Source organism: Pocillopora verrucosa, chromosome 9, assembly GCF_036669915.1.
Source record: "Pocillopora verrucosa isolate sample1 chromosome 9, ASM3666991v2, whole genome shotgun sequence".
Lineage (NCBI taxonomy): Eukaryota > Metazoa > Cnidaria > Anthozoa > Scleractinia > Pocilloporidae > Pocillopora > Pocillopora verrucosa.
In genome coordinates, this window is record NC_089320.1 from 18,412,714 (window position 1) to 18,433,500 (window position 20,787).

Consider the following 20,787-nt stretch of genomic DNA (forward strand, 5'->3'; position numbering starts at 1 on the left):
TGTCATAAACGGGTACCCATGAGAAACCTGACTAACATTTACTGAGCGGGAAACATTTCATTTGTCATTTTGGAAATCATGTATGCTCGTGGAAAATGTCCTGTCTTTTTTATGACACTTACACAGGTTATTTAGCTCTAGATTGGTGTCCGCTGAATACCCTTATACTCCGCTCGGGCGCTTGTTCGGAAGTTGTTCGGAAGTACGAAGGAAGTCCGTTACATTGCCAGCTTTGCTACCAGGCCTCTTAGTCGAGTATGTTGCAGACAATTCAGTGCAGCAGACATAACAATAACTCTGCAGCTTCACAAACACGAAGTCGTATTTCGACACTTGGCTTGCAAAATAATTATTTATACACTGTGGCCTTTTTAAAATTTTATAGCCTTTGGCATAAAATCCCAAAGTACATCATAATGAATATTTCCAGTTCCAAGGAATTTCTCCAAGAGCTCAAAGAGAAGGCTAAGAGCAGTGTTCCTGAAGTTACAGAGGAACGTCAAACGTACGTTGATCCAACAGATGGAACAGTTTATGAATGGGACTCTGAAAAACGAGGATGGTTTCCTAAGGTATTAATACTGTTGAATGTTGATTGCATTCCTTAACTATCCTTTAAGTTTGATTCCTGTTTTTCGCCAAAAGCGGAATAGTTATCGGTATTCAAGGACCTTCTTTCGTTATTGAGCTTAATTGTTCATTATCTTTTGAGAGATTTCCATACAGCCAGATATCATTCCTATAAAACCGTAGTCCCGTTGTTTTCTTTATAAAAGAACTGTATGCATAATGAAGTGGAGGGCTGTTCGGAAATCTTGCCGTATCTCTTTTTATCACAAATCCAAATCATTCTCCATGGGGATTTGATATGAAATTATTTTAGTTGAGTTTGGATTATGCTAAATGAAAGCTGAAATTCAAATTAATGATAATACGTGAATCAAGTAACCAGTTTTGGAGAAGTGGCCAAAGCAAGGCTTTTAGTGTTCATCTGATACCTTGTGAGTGAATGGAACTTGTAGACATGAGGTTTTTCATTTGATATAAAGTTCTTATTTTTCCTAACACTATTAACGATCTAATTCCAGGTGGATGAAGATTTCCTTGCTTCATATCAAATGAACTATGGTTTCACGCCTGATGGCGAACAAGCTGTAACAGTGAGTAGTGACAGTCAGACAGCTGGCCCACATGTACCACAGACTGTACAAAGCCAGGTACAAATAAAACATTCTGTGCTATTTACATTTTTGTACATGTGTATTCACTTTTTGCTTCAATACCCAAAGGTGATGTGCTTTCCTCAGTTTTATAGGTGATGGCAGTTGATATATTTGTTCACCATTATAATTAATGAATAGTTTTATTTTGTAATGACTGATTCATTGCTCTATGTGTAGTTCTGTTAGGGAGCCTTTGATTTTAAAATTTATTAGCTCATTCATATACTAGGTAGCTGTTTTTCCATTTGTCTATCTGTCTGTCTGTCTATCTGTCTTTTTGTTTGTCAGTCTGACTAACTGACTGACTATCTACAAGCTCTCCTCTCCCACAAATCAAGTTGGTTAACTGTGTGGAAGCCCAACACACACAACACCAATTTTCCATCACTGAGATAAGAAGAGGGATATAATGAAAAATTAATATTAAACAAAATCATCATTTTCTGTATACAAGGATCAAAAGGGAGAGAAAGAAGATGATCAGGGATCAGAATCAAAGAAAAAGAAAAGGAAAGCAGATGAAGGTAGAAAGCTTTGTTTTTAAATATATTTTTATTTTGAAACTTTTGATTTACTAATTAAAGTTAATATGCAGAGAAATTGTAAATCTCTTGGTTTCATTCTGGTTGCTCCAGTCTTTGCTTGAACTCAAACCTCTCTTTCTAGATAATATACACTTATCTCCCTTTCATACTTTCAGGTTGGTTTGAAGTTGAGGGCAGCAAAAATCCAAATGTCTATGTGTCTGGTGAGTTTGCAAATATTTTCAGGTTGTTAAGCATAGTTTAATGTATTTCATTGTTCATTCACCATTATCATAGATCTACAAGATTTATGCTGGTTATCTCACTGTTCCTTTCAATAAGACCTGGCACTCTCTGGAGCTCTGGCAGGTATTCTGCTGTGAAATGCCAGGTTTACTTTGGAAGCTTTTGAGCAAACTCATGAATTGAGTTTTAAAAATGCTTTGAGATCCTCTAGAGTTCTTTCAGTTAACTGTTACCTTTACAAAGAAGTTTTGATGAAAATGACTGATATTGTCTTATCATATATTCCAACATACATTTTATACATTTCCAGCAAAAAATGATTTTGAGTTTCCAAGAACATACAGACTTATTAAAATCTTGGTCACCAGTAACCATATTATGTCCTTTCAGAGGACTTTTTGTGTGAAACTCAGGGAGTAGGCTTACATGTCAGCAAATGAAAGATTTTGATCAGAAATAGAACAATCAGGTGAACAATTGTTATAAAAGAGATGGATATTTAATGATCAACTAGGATAGTTTAACACCAAAAACTCTGCTTGAAGCCATTTTTTATAAATGGAAGTAATGGGATAACAAGAGGGAAATTCTCTGGCAGGTGCTATACTGAGGTAGCCAACTTCTTCAAATCTTATCGAAAGCACTGGGTTATAACAAATTTACCAGTATACCATTGGCACAGCTGAAAATCTTCAATTTATATTGAGTCAGACTTACCAAAAAAAAAGTTTACAATTTAATGCAGTGGTTAACTCCAGTTTCTATTAGTAAGTAATATGCATTTAAAAATGAATGTTCCAAAGGTTGAAAGTAAATGTGGTATTTAACATCTATTTTTTTTTGTCTTGTAATGTGCTTGTAAGTTTGAATCCTTTCTGTTTAGGACTACCACAGGATACCACTGAAGAAGAATTTATTGAAATGATGAGCAAGTATGGCATCATCATGCAAGATCCTGAGACAAGTATGTCTGATTCATAAGTGTTTGGTTGAAACTGAAATTGTGACATGTGCTGTTAGAGTGTAACTGGTTGCTTGTAACTATGATGAGGTGCTGTGAAAAGCCTATCAGTACGAATATGCAAGACTTTGCAGTTGAAAATGAATTATAAATGCTAACAATTTCCCACACTTGTATAGCACTTAATAATTACATGTATAACATCAATACTTTAATCTTGTTTTCAGACAAGCCTAAAGTAAAGCTCTACAGAGACCAAAATGGTCAAATTAAAGGAGATGGGAGGTGCTGCTATTTGAAGGTACGTGTGTTTTATAATTGTTATAGGAATAATTACATTTCACTATTTAGAAAAAAATCATTTTGTTTAATGTAGCTTTTGAATAATTGGAAAACTTCTTGAAGTTAGGGAGTGTGCTTGTTTTTTTTTGTTTTTTTTTTTTCTGAAGGTTGAGACCCTAATTCTCATTTGCAGCCACTTTTTTCAGTAGCTGTGATGGAGATTATTTAACACCTGAACAAGATAATTTTCTGCTTGGGACTTAAGTTTTCATTCTGTTTCCTGTATTGTGTATTAGCCATATATCTCACTCATTGATAAACTTTGATATCTAATCCTCTGTCTTTTTTTTTTTTCAGCGTGAAAGTGTTGATCTTGCAATAGAACTCTTGGATGAATCTGACTACAAAGGACAAACTGTACATGTTGAACAGGTATGTCTGCTTGTTATATGCTTTATTTGGTTTTTACCTGGAATTTGCTCTGAATTTCCACCTTGCTAATCATTTGACTTGCTACAGGGGTATAACCTGAGAAAATACACAGATGTACAAGTGTAGTAACAGGAGTAGAGAAAAAGGGAAAGCAGAGGGGTGAAACTGGGGGGGGGGGGGAGGTTTAAATAACGAGGGTGGTCATTTGGTTAGAAACTTTAAGGGAAGGTGGTGGGAGAGATGCTTAGAAAGGCAAAGGGACACCAAAGGTCAGAGATCAGATGTAGCAGATTGCTAATTGAAAGGTAGTGATATAACCAGGAGGATGTTTCTTATTGGTTGCTAGAGTATTGCAGTCTTGTAAAGGTTTATCAGTGTGTAGGAAATGGCATACAGTAAATCAATAACTTTTTTGTCCCTTTCTTTGGTTTTTTCAGGCTACATTTCATCTGAAAGGTGATTACAATCCAGCTCTCAAGAAAAAGAAAAAGAATAAAAAGAAGAAAGCTGGAAAAGGACAGGAAAAGTAAATTTGGTTTGCCATTTCTGTATGTCATCGTATCATTTTGGGGCTCATAAAGATATGATTTTACATTACAATGTACTTATATCAGGAAAATGTTTTTTTTTTCAGATTACTGGATTGGGTGGAGAGAGATGAGAGGAAAAAAAATGAGAGGATCATTGTTTTCAAGAATATGTTTGATGTTAAAGACTTTGAGGTTTGTTGTTAATTTTCTTTAGTCTTTTCTGCCAAAAGTTACTCAAATTTTACATGCAGAACACAATGTGGGAAAGAAATTAGAGCATGACAGGATAAAAAAAATGAGGAATAGAATCTTGAGGGAGCATTTACTGTGATACATCGTATAAGGGGAACTGTGATGCATATACAGAAATTGCATAAGCTAATATTTAAAGGTTTCAAGACCAGGGGCCTCAACTGAAGGGGAATGTTGACATTTTGAGTTGATTGATGCATTTATGCAAAACACGAATCAAGAGTTTTTCTTGTTTCAGCCGGAACTGAAGTCTCTGAAATAGTTAATGAAATCTTATCACATTTAGACAGCCTCATGCATAAGATTGTGCCTTTTATTTCCAAGTTTTTTTCCTTTTATTTGTTTGATTCAGATTTAATTACCGTAATAACTTCATAATAACTTCTTCTGCTTTCTCTCTTTGTAGAAAAATCCTCTTTTGATCACAGAGTTGCGCGATGACATGAAAGCAGAATGTGAGAAGTTTGGTGAAGTGAGGAAGGTGATCGTGTTCGATGTGAGTGTTTCTCACCTTGGAACAAGGTGTAAAGTTTACAAACACATTTTTAAATTGATGTTACTGGTAATTAAGTCTCTGGTTGGAATTTCTCAGGAAAGCTATGACTTTGTAAAATTATACTTGTTATGTTGTAATAAAGTTTATGTGTCTTCCGATAATTGTTATAAAAGTTTGTCTCAAGCTCTCTTTTATCGATTTAAGTTGCTAATATTGCAGTCACTGAATAATGCGTACATGTAAATATGTGACTCGAGGTGATAAAGAACGGACTGTTAGGAATTAAAGCTGCAGTAGAATATTTATTTTGTCACTGAATCTCCAGCATATGCAAAGCTTTGTAGTTCATAAGGTTATTTGAGAATTTATTCTAACCAGTAATTCTGCTGTTTATGTCTGCACAGCGTAACAAGGAAGGAGTTTGTTCAGTGGCGTTTGCAACATTTGAGGGAGCTGAGACTTGTTTGCCTGTAGGTTCCTTTAAGATTATTTTGTGGCCTTTTTTTTCACCCTAGGTCTTTCCCCTTCGGTCTCTCTTGGTACTCGAAAGACTCTGGAGTTGAAGTATTTTCTCGCTTTTTCTACCTCAACTTGAATACTTTGATATCTGATTGGTTCATTTTCAATTCTACTTGATTCTTATTGGCTGTCGTTTCTACTTGTACTAGGTGATGAATGGTCGATGGTTCGCCGGCCGGAGAATAACGGCTGAAAAATGGGATGGAAAGACAAACTTCAAAGTGGAGGAAACGGAAAAACAAGAGGAAGAGCGGCTTGATGAATGGGAGAAATATTTAGCTGGTGAATTAGACTAAACAGAGGATGCACCTAACCAAGGTAAACCTGGTTCACGAAGAACGAAAAAAATTTGGTCGTCTTGCTTGAAAACGAACAGTAGTCAAAAGGGCGAATTACGCTTCAGGTCTTGAGAGTTAGAGTATTAATTAACATTTCGTCATTTTCAGGAAATATCGTAGATATTCACCAAACGAATGTCAATAAACGAATCATCTAACACGGAGAGCAACGCAACTGAGTTGAAAACCTGTAAACGGTTTAAGAACACAGGATCAATGATTGCTTCAATGGCAAATAGACTTTAGCGCAACCTGTTGCTAATGTTTGCTCCGGCGGATCCCAACACCCGACTTGTGTCAAGCATGGAACAGCTGATTCGTACGATCTGCTAGAACTAGGGGAAGAAAGGAAGGCTTGTAGTCTTGATAAGAAATATAAAACATTATACGAAAAGCAGCAATTTATTACAGTATCCGTAACAAAGAGCATAGCGAAAACCACCGTTATCACAAACATCTTATTTGTTCGAGGAAATGAGACAGCTATTTAAGTAGTGAACAGTTCGAATTTACTTTTGTGCATTTTGGATTTCACTAATCTACGCCACCGCTTCCTGTGATATTGACAAGTGTTCATCAAGTAATGGCAACCTTCTTTGATGTTTATCGTACATTTGTTAGAAAAAATACTCACTAGCTATATGACTACAGTCCCTCTGATAAAGGGATAACGTTCGAACCGTCAGCTTTTAAAACCCTCTACGGTGGCCAATTTGCATCATCAACTTTTTTATAAACCATATTACAATGTAGCACTTCCCACAGACGCAGTATCACAGTTTCTTTAGAAACTTACTCCCTTTACACATAAAATGCACGAGCGCATATGATTTTCGTTACGTTGAGAAAAAAAAAACTGAACTCGTCTTTATTTACTGCAAATTTCCTTCCAAATTATGAGATGCCTGTGCTAGTATTAAACTTGTTTATCAGTTTTCCCAAACACCGTGAATGTCCTACTGTAGAATCTCATGTAAAACAGTACTGAATTGTCTTCCTCCTCAAACGCCACCTGCTCCTTTTATTTATCTAATTAACATAATTTTAAGGAATTGGCGGTAGAGTGGAGGAAATTATCCTCCTAATATTATGAAGACATTGAGAATTATCATAACAGTAAAACAGCACTGGCAGAAAATAACGATTTATCTCTCTCTCCCGTTTTATGAATTACGAGCGTCTCGTTTCTTTATAATTCGGCAGAAATATTGGATAAATCGCAAGCTGCTACGCTTTGTCATTTTTTTTTTTTTATCCATATTAAGCGTGCTCATAAAACCCTATTTTGGTAACCGGATAATTGAATGACCGGTAGGAACTTAAATTTCAATTTCCCAACTGTATTCGCGTTTCAATTGCAGTTATTACTCACCGGTCGATGGTTCACTTCAAACTTAATGAAATGCCCGACAATTTTTATAATATACTGAAAGAGGAATCGCTTACTGAATCAGCTGGTCCGTGTTTTTGCGAAATAAATTGACAATGATTCTTTAAAGATTTTTTTGTCACTTTAATGACCGGCAAGGTTTGCTGTATTGGTGCATTAATGGCCCTTGTGTGTGATTTTCTCGACAAAAATTTCTCGACCGTCATTAGTAATACGACAGATCCAAATTAACTGCGCTTTCTATTTAGCTGATCGGTGAGAAGTTCAGCGAAATCTTAATTTTAACAAGCAGACTTTATTAAGGCACGACTTCAATTTTTGCTTATAGTGAATCTCCTTAGGGCTATAACCGCTTCGAGGAGTATTTTGAAAATTAATTAATTTCAGTGTGCAGGATAATCTAGCCCCTAATCTTAGACATCATTTATAACTTCGGGAAATTTTAGTTGTTTACTTCAAGAACTTATTGACAGCTCTGAAACATTATATGTGTATGTGTATAGCACAGAACAGTATTATACGCACTTAGAACTTCATCGTTTATTCAAAAGAAACTGCACCTTTTTTTTTTCCCTTTTACAAAATGAGTGTATTTTAAAGAAAAGAAAAAGAGGTACGGAAAACTTCTTATATAAATTACTCTAGTCTGGTCCTTTGTTTAATTTAAAGAATTGTCGTTATCGAGCAGAAGCGTATAGATTTTTTTAATTTATCGCCGCACGAAAACGTAAATAGAAAAGTGGTCCCATTTATCTTCGTCGCTTTTCGTGCTATCCGCAGTTAATCCACTCTTTCCGCCGCTACTGGAAACCAGGTCGAAATCGGAGTCTTTAAGCCGTTTGAAAGCTCTCTCGATATGATTATGTTTAAGATAAAATCTGTTTGTATATCTGTTGCCTTCGGGGTTAGAGTCCCGTGTCTCGTTCAAAGTTTCTCCAAACACCTCGCGACATAAAGACACTTGGCCAGAAACTTCAATTCTTTGCAACTTGCGAAAAGTTACGTCTGCTTGGCCGGTGCGTCCAAACGCATATGTACCGCGAATGTGTAAGGTAATGTAACCAAACTGTTCGCTTACGACTGTAGCTGCTCGTTCCCGCCTTTTTGAGTATTGCTCAAGTTGTTGTTCTAGATCTTCCATTTCAAAGAACTCTGCTTCCGCTTTGAGCCTTTCAATCTCGCAGAAATCCTCTGGAAGATGCAATCGTTTGGTGCGCAGAAAGTCAAGTATATACCGAAACAACGACCCATCGCGATCTATGAAATATTTCCCAGAGTTGTCTTTATTTACTTCCTGCCTACCGCTGAACATTCGACCCAGAAGCGAGTCGGGATCTCTCGTTAATGTCAACACCGATGTTGAATAATACTTACCGCCGACGTTGAGTTCGATGTTTTCTGGAAACAATCGATAATGTTCTTGTGTTGGAGACACGCCAAAACCAGAAGCCATGTTCAGCACGATGTATTTTGTAGTGCGATCCCAGCTGTACGTGTTATGTTTATTTGTGTTTGACGACAGCGAATAAGAAATGAGGAGGTGGAGAAATGAATAGATTACTGTCTGCCGCGTGTTGTGTTTGGTTTTATAGCTTTCCTTTGGATAATAATTGACAGCTCCTTGGGAATAACATTAAATTATTTTGGTTGTGAAAGGGGGACTTACCTCGCTGTTACGCAAAACAAAGCGTCATCGTCGACGGAATGAATGTAACCACATGAAGAACCCATTCTGCCATTCTAAGCTGTGTTTTAACAATCGGTGCGACGCTTCCCGCCAAACAGATTAGGCAATTCTTATCCATTATTTTATATTTATCAAATAATGAAAGATGGGATTTAAAACAAAAGTGCAAACAGAAATAAAATCGTAGACTCCCCATCTCGCCATTTAAACATTGTTTAAGAAACTGCATATTATTAAATACTGAAAAAGAACATTTCACAGTGGATATTTTACCAATTTTTTTTTTAAAATATCCATCTTCACCTTTTGCAAATACATTTCAGCATTCATAACAGTTCGCGTCTTTTTTTCTTTTGAACTAAGCTGCAGTCACCGTTTAAGATTTTTTATATTGCTTTTACGAACGACGGCATTTATTCAAATTAATATCCGGTAATAATATGGGATTGCACCTTTTATGAAAACAAATTGAACCGAGTTGTGATACCGAGAGCATTTTAGAAAGAACTCATTAGTTTATTTTTATTAAATGGATCTCGGAAATATCACACACAAATTTTTAGTTTCGTTCGTGTGCGCGACCCTTAATATTTACTTTATTGTCTGTAGTTAAACAAATGCACGTTTTTCTTTAGAATTGGCCCGCCTCTTTTCTGCGTTCAATAGTCAGTCTTCGGGGTAGAATAATCAGGTAATACTGAAGCAGATATCTCGTCTCCGTGGTTACCAGGATCATTGACAGATGATACTTTGGAACAGGACAGGACAGGAAAGGAGAATTGATCCGTTAGACCAAAAAAATAGTGTGCCATGTATGGTTAAATTTTTACTCTCTTAAACCTAAAATAAACGAGCAGTAATTCATTACGAACGAGGAAAAGAGAAAAGTAGAAGTTACCCAAGGGGTGCCACCTTTCCTAGGCACTACAGATATACCAAGTAGATCTTAATGGGGTGATAGCTTTTACGACTGATGGTTAAAATTTTGGCCATGTTATGGCTAACGGTAAGAGATGCTAACGGTTAATATCTTTCATTTGCTGTCACCAAAAATTTATTTTACGTTTAACTTATCTTACAACTAACCATTTAAATTTGTAAATTTTTACTCCCAACGGCTAAATTATTTTGCCCGGTTTACGGCTAAAGGTTAACCCCATTGAGACCTTCTAGGCTTCCTTTGTACTTTCGATGGTATTTTTTTCCGACATGTTCTCGGTTTTTATTTGGAGTATGAGAGGTACATCTTAGTGTAACAGGTGAACAATGACTTCTTCCAGTTATTTCAACCCACCGTCCCTGCGCAAGTGTAACTTTCTTAGTGTTTTAAATCCAAATCCGTGACTCTATTTATGCAATGTTTACTGACACAATCGGGTCATGTCAGCTTGCATATCTTCAAAGGAAGTCGAGTAGAACTTTAATGCAGCTTTAGAGCGTAGAAGCTAAAGATCATAGTTGGTGAATTCCTTATTAGCGTACAGGAAGCTGTACATCTACAGTGTCAATCTATCCTATGGCTAACGTACAGTGTTAAGCGTGCAAGAATCTAAGTTTGTGGCCAACAGTGGTATACTTCCGCTTACTCATGCATGTAATGCAGGATTTTAAGCAGTTGGTATGTTAACATGGGTGATTCTTAACATGGCTTTTTGGTCTTGTTAATTTTCACAGATTTGAAATTCCAACTCTAAATATACTTTATGTAGATCCTCTACTTTTTCGATGTTTAGATTATATTTCGGTCCAAAAGATCACATGCAGTTTATGATCTCTTGTTCGGTCCTAATCTGGAGAGAGAAGTCCAATCGTGTCTAGGTATGATTCTATGTTGACGATGAGAGACAGGGTTTCGATCACAAGGGATTTCTTCAATTGGTTTCTCTCTCTATGTTAACACATCTGTCATGAAAGATATGAAACATTAAACATCTTTCCTTATTCGACGCTCGAAATCAACCATCTCATTCTACACTGTGGCCTCACTGGGGACTTACGCTATCGCCGATCTTAGCCATTAGTGAAGTAGATCTCAGACTCGAGACTTCTTGGACGAACTCGAACTTAATGTTACGCATCGTTTTTTTCTGGCGGCTGATTAATGATCTTTGAAGAAAATAGCACTGTGCACAAAGTGAACAATGTTACCACATATTTTAGTGATATCTGTGGTACCATAAAGACCATCTTTGATCAAAACGACCTTTAGGCGAGTGGTCGAACTCTTTGGCAGGAAACGTCTCTACTCGAGGATTCAATTTTCTCCGTCTACTCAAAGTGAACAGACCGGTACCCGAATTTGATTTTGAACGCTTTTATCGTCTACCCTCAACTCAGCACTTTTCCATACGGTACGTTATACGTTACTATGTGCAATTTTGCCTAATTAGCAGGGGCTGAAAATTCCATACTTAGTCTGTCCGTTACTTATTTGCAATATGCTAGGAAATGTCCCTATAAGCCCTAGCAATGAACACCTTTTTCACGTATCACAATTCCAAGAGGTGAAGAACTAAAATGCATCAATATTCAACATGTGTTGACTTCACGATTCTATGAGTTCTTGACTGTACGTTATTCCGAAAATAATAATTACATCTTGGTAAAGTCACCATAGAGAAAGAGCATGAATGCCTAATTTCTTTTACCACGACGAAGGAAACAAGACAACACTGGTTTCTTTTACGATTTGTTTTATTAGGCACCCAAGCATCTCGGTTGTTGACGGGTAGTAAAGTTGCGGCATTTCAGAACTCTGGCTTAACTTAAAAACGTCTTGTCAGAGTACCCCTCACTGAGATAGGACTGATTACCCAAGAGATTGGGTAAGAAATAACAAAAGAACGAGAGCATGTTTAGGATTCTGCTTTTGAAACTGCGAAATAGTACCATACAATTAGTTAGAAAACACACTAACCGGCCAAGAGGCCATCATCTTACAAGGAAGAAATACTTGAGCTGTGATGTCAAGATTCATTCCATAATTTTTTCATCTTGCTCATGTTAGGTTTCAACAGTTGGATAATACACCATGTGATTTTAAGCATCTGCCATCGAACTACCACAGAAATAATTCCTTCTCTTGCTTCGAGAGCACAGAAGCAAAGATAAACCTTGCTTTGCCGATGAAACGGTTTGGATATCATCATTTTCGGCTCAAACGTTGTTAAGCAGCGAGATTTATCGCACGTCATCATAAAGCTCTAGATAGAAATAATCAGGGATACAACCTTACCTTAACGCCAAATTGGCCAGCGAGTAGAATTTCTTTCTCGCGAAGTAATACGCGGTTAAGACCTTTCCTTAAAGAAAGAACTATAACCCCTTTTCGCAGATACCGCCGAATACACTCGCAACGTCGCACAGAAATTTCGCGGGATTAAGTTCCCGTGCTTACCTGATGTTTGGGACTTACTTACTGAAATGATATGTCATACTTAAGAGCTCCTTAGTGTGGACGCCAAAAATGTGTTATCAAAATATCTACCCAATCGTTTTAAGCGTTAAAGGATACTCCTGTATCTCTAGAACATAATGCAGTCGAAATCTCTCTCGAAAACAAGGTCCTTGCCGATTGGCTCACTGGCCTCCATGTTGACTTGGAGTCAAAGGTCGGATCAGAGTGAAATATTAGTTAACTGGTACAATTTAACTTTGGAATTGTCGTGGCCGAAGAGATAATCGCTCTTTGAGTCATAAACCAATAAATCTGTAGATCGCGGACAGAACATGCCGGGTACAATACGTCACGCAGTATGAACAGGCTATATTCAAATGTCAGGGCTTATCTAAGCCGTTCTTGTCGCTGAATCATTCTGCGTTTGTGAAAATTGCCATTCATGCTGTGATTGCGTAGTTATTTCCAAAGAGAAAATTATGCGAAAGAGTCCTATATTTACATAGCACTCCTAACGCGCAAGCCGTGTGGATCATCGTCAACTTTTATTAATCTCACTTTTGAAGTCAAACACCTCTCTTTCATTTACCAATCGAGTCCTCTTGTTTTACATTGACAAGTACATGGATTATTTTACGCTTTCCTGGTGAGAATTGTTTTCTTGACCAAAGCTCGTCATGAGACACATTGCTCGCTTGAAGTCCGCAGATTTTGTGAAGTATCCCATTTCGAGATCTGCCGTGGATTTTAATTTCATGAAACGTGATAATTGATATTATACTGCTGCAGGTTTGTATATTAAACATGTTAGTTGATTTCATCAACAAAAGTCAATAAAGCCATAAGTATAACTGACAGGAGTTAACGCCTCGAGTAGATGGTGGGGGGGCCGAATTCTTTTGGTGACCAAAGCTCGTCATGGATTCATATAGTTTTCCTGATTCAGAATGCTCTACAGCAATCTCTACAGAAGCGATCACTTCTAAAATGCCAACATTTTCCAAATTCATAGAATAATCTAAAAACCACAATGGAATTATTTTATATTTAGCTTTGTATAGTACGAGACGTTTCCCAAGCAAGCATGTAGACGGCAGCTTTTCAAACAGGAACAAGACTTCGGTGAAAGTGTTCCAACTGCCTTGGTATCACGATTGCGTATGATATTGGATAAATCTTTGCGAACTTAACTTTTCTCAAGCATGTGCAAAACTAATCACCAACTAATTTAGGAGATCACGGCTGCCTTCCCAACAGGATAAGAACTTACGAGGATCAGATTCTCATTTCTCCTAAGGTAAACATCCTCTACTGAATTATCCTGCTGACATTCGAGTATATTACATGACGTTTCTAGGTTGGTGAGAAATTGTTTGTCCAAACATTTTGAATGATACGGCAGCTTTCAAAACAGGAAAAAATTATTAAGTGTTCCAGCTGCCTTGATCTCACAATGCTGAGATATCAGGGAATCCTTCGCAAACTGTTGAGCACCCCTGAAAACGAGCCATTAGCAAGGCCTATAATGCTTGACACGTATCGAAAATCTGTACGCAAGCTGGAAGTGTCAAAAAGAAGGAGTCTATTTTGGCGCTTTGTAAATTTTTTGAATTTATTAATTCATTATTGCCTAAAGAAATATTCAATCTAAAGGTTTAAAGAGGCAAAATTGTTTGATTCCTTCACTCTGTTGCTAAGCAGTGCGATTGGCAAATAACTCAACAATTGGCTTTTGCGTGTTCATAAACTTCTTGTCAAATTCTTGAACAATTATTTACAAAACTTATAGATAGCTATTTATTTTTGATAAGTAGCTTTTAGAGTATTGTTCATCTAAGCATTTAAAGGGAAGGTCTGTTAAGAATCTAGGTGATTTCTTTCGAAAGTAGAGCTCAAGCAGTATACAACTGAGATCTGTTAGGTAAGTTTTACCCATGTGTTTGAGATTTCTTCATTCGGATTCCTAACCTCAAACTGTAAAACACGCGCATAATTTGGTCTACTGAGGCCGGGAAACTTCTTTGAAACTTTTTCTTTCTTCAGACTATACCCCACTTTGGTCCAAAAACCGCTCCGTGCATGTCTGTTCCACTTACGTTTTATATGAATCTGTATAATAAGCGGTATTGAATGCTTTTGATCTGGATACGCTCTTTTTATTTTGTTCAAATAATTTTCATACGAAAATTGGCATTGGAAAAAGCAGAATTATAATATCCTAAATTGATACCAAACATGTTTAACCTGTGGACCGGAGAAAAATGAAACATGCCAAAATCGTATAATACGATTACTTCAAATGAAGATATTTGTGGCCAAGAAAACTATGAAAAGCAGTTACAGGTCTTTTCGATAGTTCACTTCTCTTGTCTCATCTTTGCTTTTAAGTGATTGAAAATGCAACTCCTAGTAATCCAAAAAAAAAAAAAGAATTGCAAGGGTTTATTTTAACTCTAAGTCCTTAGGAAAGAAACAACATCCAACATCCAGCCTGCTAAACAACGATTTGCGTTTATTGAACTAAAAAAATTTTTTAACATAACTGGTATGAATTAGTCCTTAAAATATCGACTCCAGAGCCCCAGAAGAAGTTGCTCAAATTTTTCAATCCCTTGAAAATAATTCCCTTCGGCATAATATTGGAACAAATAGACCACCAGTTCTAAATTTGCTGTTGAAAAGTTGATGGAAATGGCGTACGGTTTAATTAGTTTGAATCCGTCAAAAGGGAATTTTTCCATGCCTGTTTCAGCCCAGGTATTTTAAGTAAATTATTTACTCGCTTTTTACCGAAACACACACTATTTGGAGGTGATAATATAGAAACAAACCCAAACTTTGACTTTGATATCTCACTCGTGCCCTTTCTAATCAGTTGTAACCCCCTCCCCCCCCGGTCACGAGCTCATCTATTTCTAAACCAAAGTTCTTCTTCCTCGGGTTTAGGACCCTACTATAGTAAACACCCCTTTAAAGAAATTTGGCCTCTTTTCCTTACCCTTTACTCCATAATTCCTCTCGCCTCTTCTATTTCCTGTTACCTCAAATTCACAGCTGGTGTCAGAGGAGTTAGAGAGCACATCAGTTATTTACCACTTTCTACTCACATGCGGCAGAAACTGGAAAGCGGCATGCACTCAATAAGCTTCTCCATTAAGGCTAACTTTCACTTTACAATTTGATTAGCAGCAACATGTGGATGATAACCTTGTCGATGGTGGCGCTGTTGGCTCATGTCACGCAAGGTGTAACCAGGTACGATACTGGCAAGGGCTTCGTTTACAAGCTATCGGTTGTGCAGGATGTCACGCTTGAAAGTCCATACAGTAACTACAACCGTTTGCCGTTCCTTCTCGTTTCTCGACATCCTGGTTATCCTAACAAGCGATCGCTTGTAAAGTTTGAAAACCTACCCAGGTACTGCCCAGCCTCCAAGGTCGTTTCTGCAAAGATGTACCTGTACTATGTCTACGCACACAAAGCCAGCTGGCATCCCATCACCAGAACCCCTTTTGTTCCCCGTTATATGCAGGTTCATTTGGTGAAAAAATCCTGGAACGAGCATCAAGCTACCAGCTCCAAGCGTTCATCATATACCTATTGGTCGACACGATACCTTGGTTTGGATAACAATGACGCAGAGGCGAATCCCCAGGATGAAAACCCTGTCGTTATCTTTCCATATCGCCCTCGAGGCTTCGTGGAGTTCGACGTCACTAAAGCAATCAGAGCGTGGCAGAAAGGAATACCCAACTACGGCCTTGTGATCCGTGCAATTAACGAGTTAGAGAGCGGAAGAGGAATTCGATTTGCAAGCAACGCAGATCGCGATCGTTCAAGACATGCGTACGTTCTTGTTCTTTGCAAACACTAAAGAAAACATGTCATTCTTGCTCTCCCTATTATCAAGAGTAGAGTTTAATGGTATCGTATCACAGATGGGGACTGTTTTATCTGCATTCTGAGGATGAAAATAAAATATCGTAAAAGGTTGTATTTTCTTTCTTTTATACACATTTAGCTGTAATAAAAAAATTGATAAATTGATGAACTGATGAATTACTATACAGTAGTCCATCATGCCCAAAACTTTATTCGTTTAGAAAGATTTACACTATTAATAAGAACATAATTAAGCCATCTTATCAGATCGCTGGCAGCGCTCGTGGGCAATATAAAGCGAATCGTGTGTTTTGAAAGGCTACCCTTTGATCCCGCGCAAGAAAAAAGAAGTGCGTAGAGCGGACTTACAAAGTTCATAAGTTTTGGACTATGTTGGTGATGAAGTCGCGAAAAAAAGGAAGAAGACAGTCAGAGAAAATATACAAATAATACTATCGTTGATTTGTTGTGCTGCAAACATATTTGGCTTTCTTTCCTGGCTCTCTTAATAAAGAAGTCACTGAGTTATTAGTTTTTAACATAGCCAGATCTCTTTGCTATATAAAAGATTCTTTATTGACAGATCGTGTTCACTCAAGATGGCTGGAAGTTGCTTATGTTTGTTTTATGGTATAGCCACAAGTTTTGAACAAGCATCGACTAAATATTCCTTTTGAGTGTGATCTTGATGTGGCAGCTTTGTTTACTTGCGTTACATCAAGGGCGGGCGCTAATTTTTTCGCAATTTTTCGTGACTGATTAATGATTATTCATCGAAGTGGGTATGAATGCAAGAAGATATCTAGCTGCTAATCACTTCTGAGCCAGCCAATCAACCACGTGAAAAGCACTCTTCGCCTGTGTGGTATATGCTCTTTATTCAACATGGTCTCGTACCAGCTTTACCTTATGATACGTGTACCTATACCCAGACATAGGGACGCAGTTACAGTTTTTATGAAAGAAATGAATTGTATGGTCTTCTTCATAGCACAATCTTCCAAACTCAATAACACGACAAAGCACAGAATTTGTATCCTATTAGCCCTAGTTAAGCATGAGTTGGTTTCGAAATATCCACTTTCATTTTAATCAAACTTAGTAATAAGGTGATTGCTGGGTTAAAATTGCGTTTTGAAACGTGCAATTTCAGGTGAAGATTAATGCAGCCCCACCCCATTGACAAACATTGTGTCATTGCCTGAAGGATGCACAGAAGATAGCAGTGAAAGTAACAGCGTCAATGTTGGTACTTGCTCTAACGAAGCATGCGTAAAGCGTAACCAACGGCATGCTGGAAGCTGTGGAGAAAAGGACTCCATCCGGCAATGCTGTAGTCCAGCTTCTTTGTCCAATAGCCGCATTACTTGCAAAAGCGGTATGAAATTCAACTTTCATAAAGTCTCTAAATGTGCATATGCTGCCTGTGCTGTCTCAAAAATTGTTGTTTGTAGCAAAGTAGTCGATCCCGAAGGAAATCCCCTTTGGCGAGGTGAGATGACTGTGAGAAACGACGCTGGTAACCGATACTATAAGGAAAAGCGGGGAAATTTCAGGATTCTGGTCAAGTCAGGAACCAAACGAATAGTAATGATTGTAAAAGGCAAGTTTCAAGGACTACTGGAAGATACAAGGAAAGTTTTCGAACTTCATGAGGGGCGGTGTCTTTTGTACCATCGTTCTTCAAAAGAAATCGCCTGTGATCAAATTCCCAGCGAACAAGAAAAAAGCATCCCTCTTGAAGGATCCGGGGGGAGACCAAACTTTGTCGATCTGGACATTCCTGCAAATACCTTCCTTACAGCTGATGGAAGATTATATACTGGTGAGATCACTGCAAGCATCGGGGTGGTTGATCCTAGAAGCGAGGCAGACGTGACAGCAGCCTCTGGGGATTTTTCGGCGATAGACGACAATGGAGAAGTGGTAGCGCTCGGATCTTTTGCAATGCTGAGGCAAGTTTTCTAGAAAATAGTGGTAATCAGCTCAGTCTTGGTAAAAAAAATCTTGGCCCGCATCGATGCTGACCAGTTAGACATATCCAATGGCGTCACAGTTTATCAATGGTCCCTGAGCAAGGGAACTGGTCGCTGAGTTACGCTCGGAAAATTACGCCCCGAGCAAGGCGGCAGTTCCAGACTTCAGAGCGAGATGACAAGCAAGGAAGTTCTTTGTGAGTGAAATTACATCAAATGTTCCATTGGATAACATCAACTGGGATTATGGTATTGTTGTCAGTTATGTGCGAATCACAGCGCCCTCAGGCACATTTGTGGCTCGCATCGGTCTGAGCGATAATGGGCTACAATACACCTCTTATCGTCAAGACAGCCCCTGTTAGTGGAACCCTGTGCATTCAAAGCTTACGAGACAAGCGAGCCATTCTTCAAGCTGAACGCGAGGGAGCGCCTCTCATTCCACGACAGCCTACTGGCTTTTCTCCATCGGTGAATCCAGAGATCATTGACGGGTCTTCTGTGGGGAACTAGAACGTCTTCAAAATCCAGTCTATCCGGTTCACTTCCACTTAAGTAGGTGATCGAGGTCCCATTTACCTCAGAAGCGAGGATGGCAGATGTACACAGAGAAGAGCAAGTGATCTTACTTTTGAATTCCGAGATGCTAATGCGGGGCGATTGGTCGACTGGAAAAGTATAAGAATTGGTGATCCCAACGATTCTCGGTTGTAGCAGGTGAGACGTGACGAGATTTGTTTTGTTAAAGCACTTGTTACAGGATCAAAGCCCGACTCAGTTGTATATGTGAAGAGGTTTGGGAAAGCTCCTGGTCAATCCGAAGTGGAGTACGATTACACTGCAGAGAAAAGCGCCACAGTTGGTGGACAGGGTGTGGTGTGCTTTGAATACCGATGTAGCGAGGGCTCATCAGGACAGTACCAGACCCACTTACAGTTTCTTACGCTGAGAGGATCATGCACAGTTCAGGGGCTCAACAATGTGTTGGATGGAGCACAAAATCAGCGAGTTCCTCAAGTTAAGAGCGCAACGTTTGTGTTCCAGACTTGGTAGGTGGTGCCGCCGCGCTGTACTCTGGAGATGCAGGCGTGGCCAAGAACAGATGCTTTACAGGCAACCAGCGATACAACTTAGAAAGACCGGCTACCACAATAAGCAGCCCCACGATGAAATTTAGCTGTAGGTAGGTGAAAGGGCTCGATAGATCAGCTAGGCTAAAAAGCGTTGCCGTTTGTTGTTTATCTTGTTTAACACGTTTGAATTTTTAAAGAAAAGCTGTATCTTAAATTTGAAACAGTGTTGCAAATGGATACGAGCTACATGACGGCAGCACTTCGGCTCATACAGACGTGATAAATAGCGTCGGTTCGTTGTCCTTTCGTGACAGGATCGTTAGGTTTGGCAAAAATATGCCCCAAAGTCTGAAAAGGCTTTTGAGCATCTTAAACGTCTCTTGATGGGTTCCATAACACCCTAAATGTAGGAAATAATACTGAGCAAAACCAGTCGCTGGTTCAATCTCATTAGGAGTGCTACTAGCTGTAACTGGTTTTTGGCAGTTACGGAGAAAAGTTTTGATATAGCCATTCCCCTTTAGGACATGAGAAACATATTTCCTCTCCTCAGCCTTCAAATCGAGTAAAGATGGTAGACAGTCAGCCCTCCTGAGTGAAGTTTTGGCTACAGACCTTTTATGGCAAATAGGATGGTGAGAATCGAAAGCGAGGTATTCTTCGGTGTGGGTAGGTTTACAATAGACACTTGTCTATAAATTCCGCTGTTCCCCTCCGCACACATTTAAATCAAGAAAGGGCAAATGTCTATCCTTTTCACACTCAAGGGTGAATTGGATCGACGACCCTACTGAATCCAAGTGCGATAGGTGGCGTTCCGCTTCATTTCCGGTTACCGCAGAAATAACATCATTGACATATCGTTTCTAGAAAAAGGGTTTCACAAGTAGAGTGGCTAAGGCTCCCAAACCTCCCAAGGCCCCAAAGGCCCTGGCTAAGGCCCTTTGCTCCATGTCTTTCATTACCATATTAGCAAGTGCGGTTAAGGTTGCGGAGGAGAGACAAATAACTTCCTTGCCTGTGGAAAATATTATTCATCTGCTGTCTTCTTGTCTCAAAAGGACGCAGTTTGCATACAACAGCACCTACATGGTAATGGAAGACGTGGAACAGAGGGCCTTAGTCACTAAAAAGATGTTGCTTATGCAATGGGAAATGAAACTTTCAGCGCTCTCACTTATAGTAGGACACACTTGCAGTTCATTAGATTTTGCCTCTGAAACGTGCTATTCCCCCTCCCCCCTCACTATTTTGCAAATGAAATTCGAATTTAAGATATATTATTATTATGGAGGAATCAAAGAAGCCTTGCCGATACTTGATAATTACTGCAGTCACACAAGGGTTCTTCATTATGTCAAATAACGGCTGGTCGAGAATATTTTAGAGTACAGTATGAGTTCCCGCATTCCCTCTACTTCACAATATTTTACGAAATAACCTACACTACGAGCGCAGTTTCGATTGACAGATTGATGACACCATTTTTACCATTATTTCAACATGGGTAGAATGATCTAATCACTCAGTGCCAATCAGCGTAAGAGACAATGAACAGAGACACAACATTATCGTTCTG

The 20,787-nt window shown here is 38.5% G+C and overlaps 3 protein-coding genes and 1 pseudogene across 4 annotated transcripts; 3 read left to right on the plus strand and 1 right to left on the minus strand.

The window, feature by feature from the left end:
- The first annotated feature begins 310 nt into the window (after positions 1-310).
- Positions 311-15,604, plus strand: LOC131793624 (17S U2 SnRNP complex component HTATSF1). Of its 2 annotated transcripts, none has more exons than XM_059111057.2 (13): positions 311-572; positions 1,089-1,217; positions 1,678-1,747; positions 1,924-1,971; positions 2,877-2,957; positions 3,182-3,255; positions 3,594-3,668; positions 4,106-4,194; positions 4,303-4,390; positions 4,857-4,946; positions 5,351-5,416; positions 5,615-5,783; positions 15,464-15,604. In XM_059111057.2, exons 1-12 carry the CDS (start codon positions 417-419, stop codon positions 5,759-5,761), a joined length of 1,113 nt encoding a protein of 370 aa, XP_058967040.2. In that variant the 5' UTR covers positions 311-416; the 3' UTR covers positions 5,762-5,783; positions 15,464-15,604. The 2 variants fall into 2 exon arrangements, with proteins under 2 accessions (XP_058967040.2, XP_058967039.2); XM_059111056.2 differs by lacking the exon at positions 15,464-15,604 and adding an exon at positions 5,912-7,260.
- Positions 7,739-9,013, minus strand: LOC131793626 (BTB/POZ domain-containing protein KCTD12-like). The gene has a single exon (XM_059111058.2). The coding sequence runs from the start codon at positions 8,644-8,646 to the stop codon at positions 7,903-7,905; it is 744 nt and encodes a 247-aa protein (XP_058967041.2). The 5' UTR covers positions 8,647-9,013; the 3' UTR covers positions 7,739-7,902.
- On the plus strand, positions 8,172-16,245 carry LOC136283414 (uncharacterized). The gene is made up of 2 exons (XM_066172243.1): positions 8,172-8,245; positions 15,467-16,245. The coding sequence occupies exons 1-2, from the start codon at positions 8,226-8,228 to the stop codon at positions 16,149-16,151; spliced, it is 705 nt and encodes a 234-aa protein (XP_066028340.1). The 5' UTR covers positions 8,172-8,225; the 3' UTR covers positions 16,152-16,245.
- Positions 16,246-16,758: 513 nt separating this feature from the next.
- Positions 16,759-19,322, plus strand: LOC131793777 (uncharacterized; annotated as a pseudogene).
- The last annotated feature ends 1,465 nt before the right edge of the window (positions 19,323-20,787 follow it).

Coding starts and splice junctions, on each gene's coding strand:
- LOC131793624 (XM_059111057.2), top strand. CDS start 417: ATGAATATTTCCAGTTCCAAGGAATTTCTCCAAGAGCTCAAAGAGAAG. Junction 3,256..3,593: donor GGAGGTGCTGCTATTTGAAG/GTACGTGTGTTT, acceptor TTTTTTTTTCAG/CGTGAAAGTGTTGATCTTGC. Junction 3,669..4,105: donor AAACTGTACATGTTGAACAG/GTATGTCTGCTT, acceptor TGGTTTTTTCAG/GCTACATTTCATCTGAAAGG.
- LOC136283414 (XM_066172243.1), top strand. CDS start 8,226: ATGTACCGCGAATGTGTAAG. Junction 8,246..15,466: donor ATGTACCGCGAATGTGTAAG/GTAATGTAACCA, acceptor TTTGATTAGCAG/CAACATGTGGATGATAACCT.
- LOC131793626 (XM_059111058.2), bottom strand. CDS start 8,646: ATGGCTTCTGGTTTTGGCGTGTCTCCAACACAAGAACATTATCGATTG.